Genomic DNA, 19,348 nt, shown 5'->3' on the forward strand with positions numbered 1-19,348 from the left:
AAATAGAACACTTTTAAAATAGCAGGGAATTGTTGGCACCAAAATTGAAAAAAATCTTTTTGAAAACCACGCTTATATGAAAATGCACTAAACAGGAGAAAATAATATTTTTAGGCATTACATATTAACTGTAAATAAAAGCGTGGAGAGCTAAACTATATTGACGTAATAAAAAGTTGATATAACAAATTTTTATGTTGCAAATATGTAGATCCGCAGTCTAATTATTACTTACTGCAGACGATACATCGTAGATCAGAGAAGCACAAACACTTCAAAAAACGATTTAATAATCAAGATCTGGAATATTAAACTTGCTTATTAATTACGTAAAGAAGGTTTTAATATTCAAATTACGCAGCGAATGTGTCAATTAAAATGGCGGTACAGCGTATTAAAAGATAAGAATGGTTTTTGCTCTACTAACCTGGTTTCTTTTCACTTCTAATTGACTTTTTTCATAGAGTTGCGCATTCCGCAGCCCGATCCCACAAAATTGCAAATAACCGGCGAAAACCTTCTCGTCTTGCACAGTGAACTGTCCCTCACTACCGAGTTTGTTGATCACTTGTGCAACACCAATCACGTCTCCGTTACAATCCTTGATCGGCATGCACAAAAGGGCTCTCGTCCTGTATCCTGTTAACGCGTCGATTTCTCGGTTGAACCTCGAGTCCTGTAAACAAACATCTTTTTAAAACAACTTTCTGGAATTTTAAATCATTATTACACATGTGCGTCACGGAAGATCATGGGTTATAGATAAAGAAGTAAAAGGAAGAAAATAATTGCAGTAATATCTCGATATACGTGGAAACTTCGGATATCTATTAATAAAACTTTCTTGTTTTTAATGAGTTTTTAATTAAACTTTTACTAATATGTACCTGGCACTTTTCCCTGATTAAAATGAGTCCCCACATGACATAGTTCATGTGAAAACAAACTTTTACAACAAGTTTCTTTGGTATAAACAATTTTGCGGCAAGTTTCTTTTGCAAATGTCCACCCTTTACAATTAGGCGAATGACCATTACAGTTTACAAGCTTTCTCCAATTTCATTGGAAAATGAGAAACATAATTTTACTACGGCAGAATCGCTGATTTAACGATCGTAGAAAATTGAAAGACACGATGTTTGCTTAAACTCATTTGACGAAGTAATATTTATTCTCGGGTCTTTCGAGTACAAAGTTTGAATCAGTTTGTCGATGGACAATTATATTGAGCAGGAACTTCGGTGCCCAGAACTTTCAACTTTGAATGAACTAAGTTTAGGCCAGGCTTGATTATACTTTAAGTGATCACTGGTTTTGTTTGATTGTCTAGAGCAACAGAACTTCCTGAGAACAATTAGATACGAGATTTCTGCATTGTTCTTGCATTCAATAATCCTCTCGATTCTTCTTGTATCGATCTTATGTTGCATCTGGACCGCGCGTGCAAAGTTAATTTGTAAAAATTTCTAAAAAGTTGATCAGTCAACTCCATTCCGACTAGTAAAGCAAATTTCAAATTTTGCAAAAATAAATTACGCCTTTGGTTGATTTTTAAAAACGCTTTAAAACCATTTTTTAATTATATGGACAATTAAAGTTCACTATTGGAAATTGATGTACAGAAAACGAAGTGCTTAAACTGTTTAGCAATGCGTTCGTTTGTTAACGCAGGCGTAGACAATTCCGGAAAACGATAAACATTTGCGTCATCGGAATTAGTTTTCAAACAAACTTCGAATATGCAATTATTTAGGGAAAACAGTCGACTACCACTCTGAGTCACGAGAGTACAGGGAAACTCGAAAACGCAGTTAAACAAACGGAAATGGCGACATGAAGTTTATCTGCGAATTAAACATTACCGCTATTATACTGTTACGAAATATCTATGTGTTTACTGATAAATTTATAGTACGTATGACAATACCTAAATTGTTATTTCACACACCATTTACACATCGTTTTATTGTTGATAAAATGAATGACTAAATAATGAAAATAAACGATACTAGAAAATTTTGAAGAAGTCATCAAGTTTTACTTCTTTCATTACATATTCAGTATATAACTTTTCTACCTTTTGCAACTATGTTTATACAATTGTATATGAATTTGTTTATCATTGTAATTATTCAGGTATTCTACAATTACATTTAATCATAAAATTCTATATTTCAATTTGTTTGTAATTTCAAATATTCAGGTATTTTACAATTAAATTTAATTATTCAGGTATTTTATAATTCAAACAAAAAAATTAAAAAATTCTATTTCAATTTGTTTATAATTATAAATATTCAGGTATTTTACAATTAAATTCAATTATTCAACTATTTATTATTTACAATTAAACAAAAAGATTTACTGACGATGTAATCTTTACCTCTGGGGTGAGAAATTTTATTCTGTGTGAGTATATGCTTTTCAAATTCAAGAGTTATGAATAGAGGAAAAGGGGTTGAATATAAATTCAAAAGAGCTTGTGTAGAGCATTGTTTATGGTCAAGGTCCGTGAAGCAACCTGCACGCGTCTGCCTTCATCAAATCTCTCCTCACAGCCATATGCAGCTGCGTCATTCAGTCTTCGAAAAGCATGTAATAATTAGATACGTGAATTGCATGCACAAATTCATAACACTAACAGGTATTGTGCACTGCCCTGCATGTATTTACTCCGCTATAAATGTTCCACAATAGGACATGGACGTCAGAGTACAAAGACCTTATTTGTACGAATTTATTCATGCAAAATGTAACAAGGGATTTCATCCGATCAACAATATTTCATACTCGTACACAAAATTGGATTATTTGTTAAACCGAAATGATACGAAAGTGAAATCAAAACGTTCTTATACGTAGATGGAAATTAGAAATTACGTAAATAAAGATAGATATTTTCAAGACAGCGCTTTTCATTTAAAAAAAACCATTTCCTTCGAGATACACTGTTATGAGCGCCCGAAATAAACTTCTCTCATCAATAACTGTTATGAGCGATCGAAATAAATTTCTATCAACGATAACATTGACCAAGAAGAGAAAAATGTTCGGTTACTTATCCCTGATAATAACAAGTAAATTCTTGTCTGGGGACCATTGTGATTCCGGCGGTCTCCCCTACTTGAAAAATCGCTCGCGAAGGGTTAGATCAGCTCGAGAAGGAGAGCAAACGCTTACCTTGTAAGCGTCCGGTATGTTAACAGGTTCTCCGCTTTCGGCAACGTAGCCGACAATCCCGGTGCCCCAGGGAATTTTGATCTCGTCCTTCTTCTCCATCTCGAGTAGCGTGGATCTCGAGCAGACGTCGAATAACTTTGAGACTAAGCATCTGTTCCTCGAGTAGTATCCCGTTTCGCGGTGCTCGGTGCTCTTGTAGTCGGTTCTGCCTATGCCAACCACTGCGGAAGGATTCTGCTCGGACGAGGTGTCGTGATTTTGCGACGAGGGCATGCAACCACCACCTTTCTCGCCTTGAACGAGGAATAGGGAGCCCCGATCCGCGTGTAACAGGGTGCTCACGTTCTGGAGGATCTTGTGGCACAAGGACCTCACATCCAACTCGTTACAGATGTCCTTGACCTACGGTTGAATCGATCGTCGTCAATTATCCCTCGGCCACGGGCCCCGACGAGTCCTCATAGAGAGACCAAAGTGCACGGACGAGGGCGTGCTCGTAATTGAAATGGTTACAAATTACATACTACCTAGAAATCTTCTCGGCACACTCTCGTCCAGTGCACGTGTCGGATACATCAAGAAAAATATTATTGTTATGGTACCCTTTAACTTTCTTAGAAGCCCCTTAACGAGCCACATATGTTCGGCAAGGATAGAAAAATCGGTTTTAAATTATAGCTTGGTTTCTCCGTGGTGACCCCGGGGATTTTTCATTCTTATCGGCGGCTGGGAACTCGTGGGAAATATCGAGGACATTGATCATCCATTTCAAGGATATTCTTTGCAATTGTTTGGGATATTTTCTACGGAAACACCGAGAAGATTGATCCACCGATTTCAAGGAAATTCTTTAAGATCTTAATGGATTAAATGACACTTGGCATACATACAATTCTAATGGTCACTATAAAAAATGTAGAAATACAACTGGTCTGTATTTACAATGAAAGAGAGAATTTTATGCATTTTTTATTATTACTAAAATTATATTCAACGAACAAGTACATTTTTTTCCTGTTCTCAATTTTACACAATTAACTCGGAAAATTTTTATCTTGCACGAGGACCCCAATAAGAATGATTTTTCATTTGTAACAGAGTTAATATCAATTATGTGCAAAATGTTTTCATTGAATGGTAACAGATGTTTTAAAATTTTATTGTATGCAAAATGGATTATGTTGACAAAAGTCTTCATAAAATAAATAAAGCGTTTTAACGAAGTTTGTTGAAGGATGCATCTCTGAACTGTCAACTAGAATGTGCTAGGACAAGAAATGTACGTTTTACAAGAAAAAAAATGTCGATCACCTTGAAATCTCCGGAAAAAAAGACCTTGAGAAAAGAATAAAAGATGCAAAGCATTAACCCTGTGATACCATTTACACATCGCATTAAAAACATTTGTTATATCATGAAAAATAAAGGAGATACAATTTAGGTGGACCACTCTGTTATATTGATTGAATCGGCAAACCCGAGCGACGTTCTTGTATAGAAGAAGAAGGGACAGTACCAATTCGAAAATAAGATCCTTCTCGTCGAGGTGCCTCAGTTCGTGCCTGGATCTTCTCTGAGGTCTGTTCGAGTTTCCGGAGCCGACTGGCTGGCTTCCTGGCTGGCCAGAATCTCCGGGCGTGACGCTCAAGAAGGTGGGCGTCCCGTCGATCGTGTTGACGATCGGTTTCAGCAAACCACCACGCTCGAACTCGTGGGCAGAGATTTTACGAACAGGGGTTGTGGCACCCGAACCCCCGGAACCACCCCGACCGGAAGACGATGTACCACCCGCATGGATCGGACTCGACAACTCCACGCAGCTGCTCGACGAGGACGTCGGCGTCGCGTGTGAGACCAGCCACATGTCCACGGTTTGCCTCGTAACTTTCCTGTCGATACATAGCATAGTATTTGATCAGCGAACAAGTTTTGACGGATTAATAATACTGTAATGGGTCGATACGTGTGAAAACAACCGAACTGTCCGCTGTATCCTGGAAAGACACTATTCTTTGATCTACTCCCGCTAGCGTCGAGCGTGGAAATGAATAAAGAAAAAACAAACATTGATTCACCAGCACACAGCATATCGGTGAGACAATTCAGCGACGTGCAAGTCAAAACTAACATATTCGTGACATTTTCCTCTTTTTGAGAACATAACATTTATGTTACTTTGCTTAAACCATTATCGAACTGTCCACTTTACTGTTCCCCCTAATTATTTATTTGATTACTGAGACGCAATTAATGAAATATTCACCAAAGAAAGGTCCCCAGAAATGTTAAGAACATATAATCTCGTTTAATTTGGTTCCATTTTATCGAACCTATGAACGTTCTAGGAAATTACTATCGATAGACTGAAAGGAAATAACGTGTAATTAGATTTAATTAAAATGCTTCTACACGTACGCGTAGAATTAACAAAGCTGTTCTTTGTCCAATGTACATATAGAACTTGCATCGATTCACTCTAATGAACTCCGTGCTGTTTTCAGCAGAATTGAAACCGGTTAACTCTAAATTACATCCAGCATACAATTCCCTTAAGTCGACAATGAATTTACAAAATAATCTTCGATAGAAGACTTCTAATTTAATTTCCGATTTTCATAGAATAATTTGAAACAAACCTCTCTGTTCGACCCTTTGCACTCCTTTGTCGAATTTGACTCGACATCGGAGAAATTAAAATGTAAACGAAACGGGTTTTTATATGCATTTGGTTCTTCCTCTACTTATTTAATTGTCTTACTATTTAGTTAAAAGCGAATATACGTTTCACAAATATAAATTACAACGAAGTTTGAGAGTTACCTAATACAATTAGTAAATAAAATTGTTTAAAATAAATAACAATCAAGGAACTGTCCATTCAAGTAAATTTCACATAAAACAATTGTTTAAAATAAATAACAACCAAAATAGTTAAAATAGTAGGGAGTTGTCGGCGACAACATTGAAAAATATTTCCGAGTGCAAAGGGTTAATCCTTTTCGATTCTACAGAGCCTATAATGAAAATTATTTTATGAAAATATATTGTATTGCCTTTTATCTGAAGCTTGAAAATATCACTACAAGAAATTGTAACTTTCCAATTACGGTTTCGCTAACTTGTTTGAGATTTCCATAGTCAATACCTTTTAATCATTTTAATGGTGTAACAATATTTAGAAATTCTTGCAAAGTCTTCGTAGTTAAACAAATCTATTTGTATATTGTTCATATTTAACGAAGTCAACTAAAGCAGTTAGATGAATTTCTAAAAAATGTTCCTAATCAAAATAATAAAACCTTCAAAATATGATAAAATATTTGATTGGGCAAGGAAAATCTCCTACGGTGTTAAAGATGAATAGGGTAAAGTCAGAGTCGAGAGAGTATGGCTCGAGCAAGATGGGTTCTTTTGATAAAGTTATACGAGCAGCAGGCTTCAGTTTGAGTTCAGGAGAAATTCTGTGCACCAATAGACGTTAGCGTGCTTCATGGTCTCTAAAGTTCTTCTACAGCTACGATGGAAGCCCCATTTTGTTTTGCCCACGAATTTTCACTCGAGAATTCTCTATCCCGTTGTTATTTGATGTTCTATCCGAGCACGGTGCACCGGCCATGCACTTTGAGCCGTTTGTTCCTCGCAGTTTGACCGCTATTGACTTTTCCGCACGAGCGAGCAATCACATAAAGTCCAGTTGGTAGTCGCGGCTCCGCATCTTTGCGAAAGGTGAGCCTTTAAACTAGGATATCTGGCTCCAATTTTAGAACCAGACTTCCCTTTGACAAGAATACCTAATTGGACGGCATATTCACGGAAACGAAAAATAAAACTTTTGAGGACGATAGCGGCCTAGATCGATCTTTTATCTAGCGTTTTTGACTACTGAAAAATTGCACTGCAAATGATACGAACTGTTGTGCGAGTTTTCTCAACGGCAGCTACTGTCTACACTCATTGCTATGTATTATCTTGCGCCCCACAGTTTTCGTTTTAAATCTTACAAGTATTTTCATAGCTATTCAAAATTCACAATCACAAATTTTCAGGCACATCTGTACGGGGTTAGGAATCTGTATGGGGCTAGGAAAAATTATTTTATACTTTTTAGTCCGTTTTAAAAACGTGGTATATTTAAAAAAAATGTTTTTTTATTTAAATAATTATTTTTTGTACTATCGAGAAATGAGAACGCGAATCCAGCACCAACTCCCTTAAGTCCCTGGTGTAAACATATTTTACACCATCATATTTTACATTATCGCGTAATCCGACAACGGTTCGGGAACAGAACCGAGACTTGACTTAGATCGAGACTTTACTGTACTGAGTTTTATAGTAACCTGAGGAAGTAATCGTTGACGAAATCTGGATGTTCGTCGAGCCAGGATTCCATGCGGGCGTATTCCGGGTCGTACATGGCCGAAGTCGAGGAATAAAACCCGCCGGTGGATTTTCCATCTTGCACCTGTTGCAGTGCGCCCTGACCCGCCATAACGCTCTGCACCCCTTGCACCCCTTGTACACAAGGCGCTGCCGTCTCCGCCGTCATCCTCGGCTCCTCGATGCTCCGCAAGTGCAGGCCTACTTGACAGACAAATAACTCGTCATTACACAGTTATTTTATTCATTCATCTATCTATCTATCTGTACTCATTACTAGATACTTGAAGAAGTTCCTGCCGTTTCTTTTTTTTGGCAAGTAACAGTCCTTCGTTCGAAACGAAACAACGAGAATATTTTATTCAACTTTCCATCGCTAGGTAGAAGTGGATCATTCACTTAAAATATAATACCTTTTCTAATATTTTCATAAGAACTGAAGTAGGGGAGAACAGGGCAATGGTCATTTAAGCAATAATTAATAAAACGAGAATATGGGGTGAAATATTCATTTAAACATACATACGTTGCATTCACTTTTTGGGTTTCGACCCAAAAAATTGTGTTTCTCCGCATTTCTCTGCATGAACAATGGACAAAGAGTAACAACAGTGACGAAGATATTAAAGAGTTTAAAATCTCGGGCGCACCCCAGATCTTTCGGAGATAATGTTGTTTTTGTTTCCCGACAGATCTGTTCAAAACAACTTCGTACGTCGTAAACCAGTTTATAAATTTTACGCGCGGTAAATAGTACGTGGATAATACAAGCAGTAAAACTCAGGTTCACGAATAATTCGTTGCATTATCATCCTACTACCCCACTCGTGGAATAATGCGGTCGTAAACCATCCCCTTACAAGCTACCCTTAACGATAGACGTACTCGGCTCCTGGAGTTAAGGACAATAGCTGGGTTTATGGTACGGGCGTGACTTTTCTGTTATTTTTGGAGTTTAATATTCCTCCGGATGAATTTTCTATTTCACGTTTTGTAGTTATGAGATGGTATTAAATGAAGTTTGACAATATACAAACTTTAATCAATCTAAACTGTAAATTCAATTGAACTAGATTAGAAATATTTTATCGATTCAACAAATTGCATGATGATTTGCAATCTGTCCATCCGTATACTGTGAATTGAAGCAATTTGATGAATTATAAATCGTTCATGTTTTTAGTGCTTTCTGTAACTAAATTGAGGTGTTACAGATTCATACAGAGTGTCCCAAAAATGCGCTTCCTTGAAAGGGATGAATCCCAAGACCATTTGAAGTAACATTTTCCTTTGCTAAAATGTTCGTTCATTACAGTTACAGCGATTAAAACGTCTTCATCCCCAAAAACCTCGAAGAAGAGAAAAGAAAGTTTATATTTTTTGTATGGCCACATTTATTTTAATGCTTAAACGTTGATTGCAAATGAATAAAATTTTATTTCATTTAAAAAGAAAGGCGTAATATTCATATTTACTAGGCTTTGCTTAAAATAAAATTAACGAAGCCTCGGAGAAGATTTTCGCAAAGAAAAGAGTTACTTCAAATGACGTCACCAATCACTTCTGTCATTTTTAGGACACCCTTTCGAAATGATTATTTAAATAACCAGATAGGAGGGTCAGGAATAAAAACGGATTTTTGGAACATGGTATAAGTGTGCCCTTTTAAGAATATTCTATTTTAAAGAATTTTTCGAGAGTGCCTGTGGGTTAAACCAAAAATTTTCTTTTCAAGAGTATCTGAATGAAACTAAATAAAAAGTTATAAGAATGTCAGATTGATGAAAGTCATCGCACACACTGCAACTACATATACATATAAGGTTGATAAATATCGGTTTTCGAAGGACAGACACGTAAGGCGATATCTTGTTAAAAACTTGAAAAAAGAACCCTGCAGTTGCGTATGAATCGTCAAGCAATTCCACAAGAAACCGTGCCGCGGAAAAGAAGCAAAAGAACGCGAACGGGAAGACAAAACGTGCTTCAGCACGTGCGTAGCTGCGTGCCTCGTGACTTGGCCTCGTAGTTTGTGCAGCCGGCGAAACACACATAGGTGTTCCGAGTCGCTATACTCTCACGGATGAGCGATATAAAAGCTTTGAGAGCTTTCCGCACCACTCTTTGACAAACAACCGAGCGTGCTGCCGTAAACCGTTGCTCGAAAGTCGCAAACAATCGTAAACGCGCTGCTTTCGGAACCGATAGAACGTGGACAAAAAGTGCTCTACTTAATAACGATATCTGCAGTGGATAACGTGGCTCACATTCGCAGAACTCGCGCTAACTAGTCCGGGACATAAACATTGACATCGACAGTTTTCGTATTCGAACGATCTGTTACCTTAATTCGCAGAAACTCTTTCGATTTATTTCCGTTTTATTGTAGAAATCTCACGAGAGATTTATTTCAACATGATACAAAATTCAATATAAGAATCGCAAACAAGAGAACACATTTTTACAGAATAAGAATATACAAATACATAAAAGTTAATAAGGAAACATGTATACTGGACACGGTGTAGACGTTCCAACCGCTCATACTTATATGAAATACTCTTGTCAGAGCGCAGCTTTTAAAAAATAACAACATGCAAAGGCATGCCTCGATATTGGGCTTGGCTATGTAGCAGTGAAACATTCATAGGCAGCTGAAAGATGATTTTACAGAGCTTTTCAATGAATTTTAGTATTTCACCATTATACAATTTACGTTGTTATAAAACATGGTTCAGAATCTCATCATCCACCTTGCAACTGCATTTGGGATCATTGATGATAAATACCTATGCGAGTTGGAACGCTCTTTCGTTCTTTGTCTTGGGTTGAAAAATGTCGAACTAGAGCCTTCGAGACAGGAACTTTCAAAAAACTCTAAAGAAAGATACATACATGGATTCGTTTCTAAAAAAAATCGCTATGCAACTAGGAAGACGTAAAAATGAAATCAGCTATGTAAATACAGTAAGTTCCGAGCAGGGATAGAGATCGTGTAGGGCAGGGTTTCCCAAACTTCTTCCCTGATGGAGCACTTTAAGGGTCTTTGAATTTTGACGGAGCAACCTTGTGTAATTTGAGGGGTAGATAATGACACATACAATCAATAAATCTTAGAAAAATTCATACGTAAAATTATTATAGTCAAAATGTAGAAAAGAAGCTTTATTGTTAATATTTTTTCGCGGAGCACAGTTTGGGAAGCCCTGGTATAGGAAAACTATTTGTTTATGACTGCGTCGACCGCGCCAAAAGTACAAATGATGCCGAACGTAGAAAAGGAAAGCATGTAAACACGGACCGCGCGGCAGAAGGCACAACAACAGAAAGCGTATCGGTGAGCTCGAGCTTCTTGGCCCCTCGCGGGGATGCCCCCGCAATGGATGGCGTAGGCGAAGGGACAGTGATCGTGGAGATCCTCAGGGAGCTAGATCGCGACTTTACATGCGGGATAGGTTAATCGGTAGTAGAATAGGTTAATTGGGGATTGGGACTGCGTGCTGAAGCGGCGTGCTCATGCGCGCGATTGTTTTCGTCTATGTTAATTTATTGTTTATTATTAAAGGTCTTTGCACACTACACCGTCACGGCAGGTAACGGCAACGGACCGCTAGGCCGTTTTGGGTCTCTCCTCTGTATTTCAATGGGGATGCGGACAATAGGCCGCATCGCCGCAGCAGGTAGACGGGATAGAGAGGCAACGTATCGGGACGGGAAAAAGTGCGCACACGATATCGGCAAGCGCCGACAGTTCACTTTCTTCTATATAGTTTCCATGGAGGTGCGCGCACTAGACTGGCACCGACACGACGCGCAACGTCTTGGCAAAAGGGACATTCTCGGCGAGAATGTTTTGCCGGCCGCTCGATGTGGTGTTCGAACGGAAAACGACTAAACGAATAAAATGAAGATCGCAAACAATAGAATTGGTTCGTTGATTTCGTATATTTGTCAATTCATGACAATTTTAGTTATACTATAGTTAGTTATTTAAAGTTTTAAATATTTATAAAAGAAATTTTACTCGCATAACATAAAAATACTGCCAATTTTGCGATGATTGTTATCTAGACGCCATAAACAATAGTCTCTTTTTAATTTGATAAAAAAATCATTTATAAAAAGTTCATATTTTATCACAAGGAATGCAGTAATCGTTGGATTTCACAAAAGTTATTCGGGAAATCTAGTTAATTGAAAATATTAAATTTGCATTTATCGATGATAGACATTATCATTGATTGATAAATATCCATTATAACGGACAACAATTCTTTTTGGTCATATGGAACCGCTATCGATGATGGAAATAATTTTTGGCTATTAGTATTAGTAATCATTGTCGAGGACAGAAATTTTATTGGGCTACTAATTACACTAGTTTACAAAATGAAATTGATTTCATGTACATTTAGGAGAGTACACGGTGGGAGATTTCACCAATAAATTAAGACCATTGAGCGATGCTATCAAGGGTTTTACATATCGTTCCTCGCGAGAGAAACGGATCCCAAAACCAACCGAAGACAGAGCAAGAGCCAAAACTATTACTAAAATATTCTAAAGAATAAAGAGAGTTGGGTTCTTTCGTATGTTTTTTGCAATCAAAAATGTGTTGTTTTATTCAAAACGAAATAAGTTTTCGCTGTAGCAGTGGCATCAACGTGAGAACAAAAGAAACCATTGCCGGCATGGCCACTTGTCGAAAAATGAATATATTCAGAAAATGTGGGATTTGGATTTATTCACTCAATCGCTAATAACTGTATCATTTTTCGGCCGATTTACTTCTGGTTGGTGTTATTTTTTGCTTTACGTATATATATAAAGAGAAAGCGGACGTTTTTGTCGGTTTCTATTGCCACAGAATAAGCTTAAAAATTTAATTTTTTTAAAAATCTGGACTATTTTCATCAATATCTTTTGAACCGCTTAACCAATTAAAGATGCCACTATACATATTTACTCATCATTTCAATGTCTTTCATTTGGTACCAAGAACGACCAAATCGGACACATCTAGCTCCAGGTATGGTTTTTAAAGTGAAAAGGAGTGAACAAATTGAAAAAATCAAAATATCTTAAAAGCTGTTCCGTAAAAAGAATGTTCACCTTTATTTTCGAATTCAGCAGGAAAAAATCCATAGGAAAAGTTACCTCTCATCAAATGTACATAAAATCAATTTCATTTTGTAAACTAGTGTTATGCGAGAGTCAGAATAGATCCAAGTCAAGATCCTGTTTGTGGATATATCCGAAATGGCACATTGATATGGAAAAGAAAAGAAACGACTCGCGCGAGCTTCGAAAATTTTCTTTTCATCCCTCTAATAAAATCGTAGTCGTTACAGTAAAATAAGAAGCGATTGCGTAGGCAGTGCCAATGCTGGCCACTCGAAAGTAACTGCGCCCAAACCCCGGTAATCCGCAATAACCAAATCACTACAGCGTGTCTTTACAATACAGTCATAGAGCAATAAAAACTCGACCGTACGCCCCAACATTATTACTATTGTCGGACTTGCACCCGGACCGTCTACCTGCGTATAGTGAACTGGTGCCCTACCGTCGAACCTACAGAGGTGTCTTGGCAAAATATCTTCGCTCGACACGAGTTGCCGCCAGCGCAGTGGTGTTCACCACTAGAACGGTCTGGGTAAGGTCGTTCGATGGGTTACGCTACGGCCAGTTACGGCGCGGCGAACGCCCGCGCCAGTGGTGAGCGCCACTGAAAGTGTCGTTCAGTGACGTTGCGGTGCCGATCAGTAGTGTACGGAAAAGACCACCACCGCGGTGCCTTTTTGACCGCGCGGTCCGTTGCCGTTACCTGCCGTGACGGTATAGTGTGCAAAGACCTTAAAGGTTAAGTTAAGCTGGTCGTCTTAAATCATTTTCGTCGACTTCCCAAATCCCATGTACATACATACAGACGAAATTCCGACGACCATGAAGCACAAAATTACGATCTCTCCCCGGCAGCGGTAAATTCTTCATCGAAAGGAAAACGAAGAAGGAAAGATACGTATCGTTATCGGCGGCTCGCACCGCAGCAATTAGGAGACGTTGACACAGTTTTTCATTGTGTCTCTCGGACAAAGACGCGGACAGGAATTTAGTGAATACAGAATGTAGGTAACACGAGGTAACCATTTTCTTACACGGACGCGGCTTCCACGTTTCGTCGGACACGGAAAGCCATTCTACGGACCTTGCTCGAATTACAGTAGCCCAAAAAGGTATTCGAACGCCCTTTGAGGATGTTCTGGAGGTACAATGGGAGATAAAAGTACAAGAAATTCGAAATCCAACAATATATTGGCAATGAAAGCCATTCATGAGTATTGTATTTTTGTTTTTGAGTGTATTTTTTTTTTGTTTGAAGTGGAATTTTATGAATTCTCCATAAGACGTATTAAAATGTGCAAAATGTGATTCATAAAATAACCTTTGGAAATAAGAATTTGCATAAACATCCACAGACATTTTTAATGAAAATTATTCCTCGTATAGAGAACCTAGTTTGTTTCCATGGATGATAGAATAAAGTAGCGTGAGAAAATCAATTAATTAAACTTGTTTTATTAGGAGAAACTTTGTGACGAAACTTAGGAGAAAATAGTGACGAAATGTATGGGAAAGTAGAATTTAGATGAACAGATAATAATTAATAGGCAGTTTTTAAAGCTTTACAGTTATTGCTCAATTACTATTAATTTTTATTCTTTATGATACGCTGTAACTATGAATAATATGACAAAAGTACAATTTATGCGAGCACATGCTTGCTAAACTCCACTCGCCACGTGGTATGAATAAATTATGCAAGAGCAAACGTCTTTCTTACAGCACGAAATGTCGGTACTATAATTTAGTATTTTGTATTCTAACGTGTAGTTTGCATGTGTAAATTTAAACAACGATAAGTCAATATTTTGGAGGAGACATATCTCCATATACTTCTTAAACAAATGTATTTTACTGGAAGCTACTTAAATCAGCAAACTCAGAAACGCACAATTCTGTAACTTGCATTTCCTGTGCACTACTTCCTTGTAAGACGTGTTCTCCGAGGCTTATTTAAAGAGTTATGAACAAAAAACACGGACCAATCGCAGCGCGGCTACAGCTGAGCGCAGCGTCGGCATTGACCAAGTCGATTGATCCGTGTTTTTCATTAATAACTCCTTCACGAAACCTCGGAGAATCCCTTGCAAGGAAGTACCTGATATTTTTTCAGTTTTGTATTTGACCAATGCCTTTTTGTCACAAATGCATGAAATCTGCAATCTGATTATTCTAATATTAATTTTCAAGATTGAATAAAATGAATCTTTTGCCAGTGATTTTGAGCTCTGCGATTTTTTGTGTTCGTCACTTGAACATGATCCCACGTGTGAAATAAAAGGGGATCCTCGAAACAAGCCACCAAGCCACCCTTTCTCGATGGACCCGATTCCGTGTCACGTATCGTACACGTAGGACATCATAGTGTCCCTGATGCTACGTGACTATGGAGGCTACACCGTTTCCGTAATGCTACTGCATCGTCAGTCTTCATTTTCGCGATCAGGTTTATGACTGTGTTTCACGTAACAACTCGGGAACACCGGCCTCAAACAAACTATTGTTACCCGGCCTTTATTGTCCTTTTACATGGCGCAGGTCGAACCATAACAATTCCGCAAGGTATAAGTAGTGTAGTTAGACATATTTGCTGATTTCGCAAATTATAATAAAATACTGCGACGTTAGGATAAAATTTTTCACGACTTTTATAGTGTTCATCGAGAAATTCTTCCGAAAGAATATAATATTCTATTTAATATTGACCTGAAGGAGTTGGCGCTGTAATTAGAATATTTTAATTAAAAAATTCAATTGTCTGGTCGAGTCATTTTGCCATTGAGTGATCACTTTTCAGTCGTAGTTAATTTTCTTGAAAACAATATTCTATTTAATATCTACGGATGTCGGCACTGCGATGATTATTTTTTCAACTAAAAAATTAAATTATGAATTTTCCCTGTAATTATAATTTTTTTAATTAAAAAATTCAATTGTCTGGTCAGGTCATTTTGCCACGAAGTGATCACTTCTCTGTCGAAGTTAATTTTCTTCTATGGTCACATTGCTTGTTCTTCAATTTTTTTAATTTATTGGATTTTCATTGAAATTCTTTCTAGAAAAAACAATATTCTATTCAATATCTACGGATGTCGGTACTGCGATGATTATTTTTTCAACTAAAAAATTAAATTAACAAAATCCGGGCATTATGCGGTAACGTCTTAATTTTTCTGTAGTAGATCGTTCCTTCTACAGTTATCGATTTATTATTTCGAAAGTGGTCGACGTACCCGTTCAATTGAGTTGTATATTTTCCGTACAAGTCATTAAGGCTAATGCGATAATTAATTTTGTGACCTATAACGAGATGTCCTTCAGATAATCTTAAACAGGAAACATATCTCATTCCTTTGGCAGCCGAATCTGCATACATGAAAAATAGGTCTTGCGTTTCATTCCAGAGGACTGGATCTCCTGAGAGCCAATTAACGAACTTAATTGTGGGCCGAGTCCTCACTTGCCCATAAATCATTCAATTTTTTTCTTTTTTTTTTATCAATCAGAACTGTCCAAACCATCGACTGTTACCAACGCTTTGTTACCGGAGCTTTGTTATTACGACATAAAAACACAGCACACAATACGTGACTAATTGTGCAGAAAGTTTTTGTCAAAATTTTATCAATCTGACTTTCTCGTGCTTCAATTTCATCTTCGACTGACATAACTTTTTCTCCGGTCGAAGAAGACATTCTACAAGTCTAGTTTTCGATTGGCAGAAGAGACATTTCCTTGTGGGAAGTTTCCATCTGTCAAATGGTGCTTAGTTTCGGAGGACGAGAGCAATCCCATGTACTTGAAGTGTGTCAAGATGATGCTGATTTTGCCCCGAAGGTACCTTCACAGTTCCAAAGACACTCGTCCCCTCCCTTTTCACCTAGCAGCCATTTTACTGGCACAAGTTCGCCGAAAATTGCGTCCATTAGATCCACAACTATCAGGACATCCCAGAACTGGATATTTCCAGTTCTGGAGACGTCGAAATACTCCGTGAAGGTAAAAAGAGCAATACAATTAATGATTCAATGATTTTTGTTATGAAACTTCTACGATTTTATCCGTGACACTTTTGCGAATAAAATGATACCAAACACGATGCAATTTGGATCGTAGCTACTTGTTTAATCATCGATATAATGGGACCTCTATTATCCGAACTAATCAGTGGAATATGAGTGTTCGAATAATGAAAGTTATTTTTGAAATAATTCTAGATTAAATCTTTATTGATTTTTACAATGAATTATTTATGGATCATTTTATTACATATGTATGAACATGAATATGTGAACTGTTTTAGAATGAACTGGGGGGGGGGGGCTTCGGTAGGATAAGGTTCGGATAATCGAGGTTCTATTGAATCGCGATTTAAACAAGCATGAAATCTCCGAATTATGTCATGTTTGGACTCGTTTTAATCGGAAAAATGTCACGAATATATTGGTAAACGTTTCATTAATAAATAATTCAGAACAAAAATATAATTTGAAGTTAGAATCATCAGACATGTTTCAAAGAAAGCAGTTGCAGTAACGCGAAATTTTAACTAGGCTAACGAGACAATATTTGCTGTAACCACAAAAGAATATTGCCGACATGATTAATAAAGAAATACCTGCACAGTTTTATTGCGAATTCGGGTTCGTTAACAAAAAGTACTTTAAATTCAAATTGCACTCCGGCTGAAAAGTTTACCGCCGAAAAGTTAGGATACGCTCGCTAACGAGATCGTTGGAGTTTTAAGCAGCCCGGAATTTCGGTACTCGTTATAACGCATTAAGACTTGTTTTATGCGATTTTTCACGTTCACCGTGCGGGCCTGATGAAAATGCGAAAGCTGGGCAGTTTGATTCACGGGTCGCATCTTATGGAGAAAGAGACACCTAGAAATGGAAAACGCTAATCGACACGACGCAACTCGTTTTCCAGCCAAACAGCCATATAAATGCAATGATATGCCGAGACGCAATTACAATCGCAGTTTCAACAAATTGCACCTTCCCTTTCAAACATGAAACTTTAGCTCGCGTTGTTACTGCGTTTTTAAACGATCGAGCAATGAATATCTAAAACGTGTGTTTTACAATTTATTGTTGACAATAATAATTCCAAATGTTTTATGACGTACTGGAACTCTGTACTTTCAACGATTAATATCATAATAAATATAAGGATATAAATCGTATAAAACATTATAGTAAATATAAGATTATAAATTATATACATATATACAGTAAGGAGCATAACTGATTCAACATACTTGAAATCAGAATAACCTTTTTATGAATAAACCAAACAAAAAATCAATTTTTACTATTTTTTTTTTCAAAATATTCTTTAGACGTCATTTACTAAATTAATTCTTCTAGCCTTACAGAGAAATTGAAGTCGTTTGGTCCACTCATAAAAAAGTTATTCTGATCTAAAGTGTTTTGAATCAATTATGCTCGTTAGTGTACATCAAGTATATTATAATAATTATTATTTTAATTACAGTTCTCTGACAGTCAAAAGATTGGGACCATTCGAACGAACGTGAACTTTCTTTGCTCCGATTGCAATATTTTTACTTGTATAAAAGGATCATAATTGAACACATTTCGAGAATTTAAAAATACTATTGTATGATTCTCAACGAATAAAAACTATTCAAGGAAGAAATATATGTCTATGTGGTACATTGTATCCACCGCCTAATCACGTGTATTTGTTACATACGTTAACGATTAACAGGCATATACGTAAAATTTGCAGTTACATTTCGAAAGTTTTACCCTAAAAAAGAACAATGTTAAAAATTGTGAGTGGTACGAATTTTTGACCGGGAACTGTATCATACTATTAGCGGGAATTTCAAACGACACTGAAGCAATATGAATTCTATTTATATTTTTCAAGATGAAAAACCACTTGTGCAAAATAAAAATTTTCTACTTTAATTGCAACAAACTGGAATGATAAAGAAATTTAATTTCTCTCTTAATATTCTAATGTTTTTACTCTTTTGTGCATAAAATGCATGAAATCCGCTGTCTAATTATAGGAAATAGTATGGAGATATGGCTAAAATCACATTTCCCAGTATGTCCTGTTCATTTCACATGGAGGCGATAATGAGACATTGTTGAGAACGGGAATCCCGGAAAATAAGATTCGTTAGAGATAATCTAGTGAAGAGTCCGTCTGAGCTTACTTCACATACTGTGTAAGGTAATGCAGTTATTCTTGAAGTAGCTCTGATACGCTCTAGCCCCGAGAGTGCAATTTCTACAATAATGTTATTCCCGGAGTTTTCATACTGCTGGCAATAAATATGTTAGTTGCTAGAGACTCTTACGCGTGGCTGCCGAAACTTCGTTGGTTAAGTCTAATATTTTGAATTTATTATTATTATTATTCCTGGAGTATTCATACTGCTGGCAATAAATATATGTACTAGTTGCTAGGGCCTCTTACGTGTGACTGCCGAAACTCGGCTGGTTAAGTCTAATATTTTGAATTTACTATTATTACAGTAAAGTCGTGGTTTAGCTCTCATCGCCTGTTCCGAGCAATGACAGAGATCGTGTAGGAGAACTATTTTTTCACGACTGCGTCGACCGCGCCGACAGTACAAAGGATGCCGAACGTAGAAGCCCGAGCTTCTTGGCCCCTCGCGGGA

The 19,348-nt window shown here is 37.1% G+C and overlaps 1 protein-coding gene across 10 annotated transcripts in view; it reads right to left on the reverse strand.

Annotated features, from left to right (window-relative positions):
• Positions 1 to 19,348, reverse strand: part of LOC143207419 (dual 3',5'-cyclic-AMP and -GMP phosphodiesterase 11) — a 153,361-nt gene that overhangs the window by 8,898 nt on the left and 125,115 nt on the right. For 5 of the 10 annotated variants that reach the window (XR_013008670.1, XR_013008669.1, XM_076420869.1 and 2 more), the window contains 5 exons: positions 7,521 to 7,764; positions 4,697 to 5,069; positions 4,492 to 4,515; positions 3,181 to 3,582; positions 428 to 676 (listed from right to left, as the gene is read on the reverse strand). Coding sequence is in view for 8 of the 10 variants with exons in the window: in XM_076420863.1 (XP_076276978.1) it covers positions 428 to 676; positions 3,181 to 3,582; positions 4,492 to 4,515; positions 4,697 to 5,069; positions 7,521 to 7,764 (1,292 nt within the window). In the remaining 2 variants the exon portion in view is untranslated. The remainder of the gene's footprint in view (positions 1 to 427; positions 677 to 3,180; positions 3,583 to 4,491; positions 4,516 to 4,696; positions 5,070 to 7,520; positions 7,765 to 19,348) is intronic. The other 5 variants (XM_076420868.1, XM_076420864.1, XM_076420867.1 and 2 more) reach the window with 2 other exon arrangements.

This window comes from Lasioglossum baleicum, chromosome 3 (genome assembly GCF_051020765.1).
Source record: "Lasioglossum baleicum chromosome 3, iyLasBale1, whole genome shotgun sequence".
Classification (NCBI taxonomy): Eukaryota; Metazoa; Arthropoda; class Insecta; order Hymenoptera; family Halictidae; genus Lasioglossum; species Lasioglossum baleicum.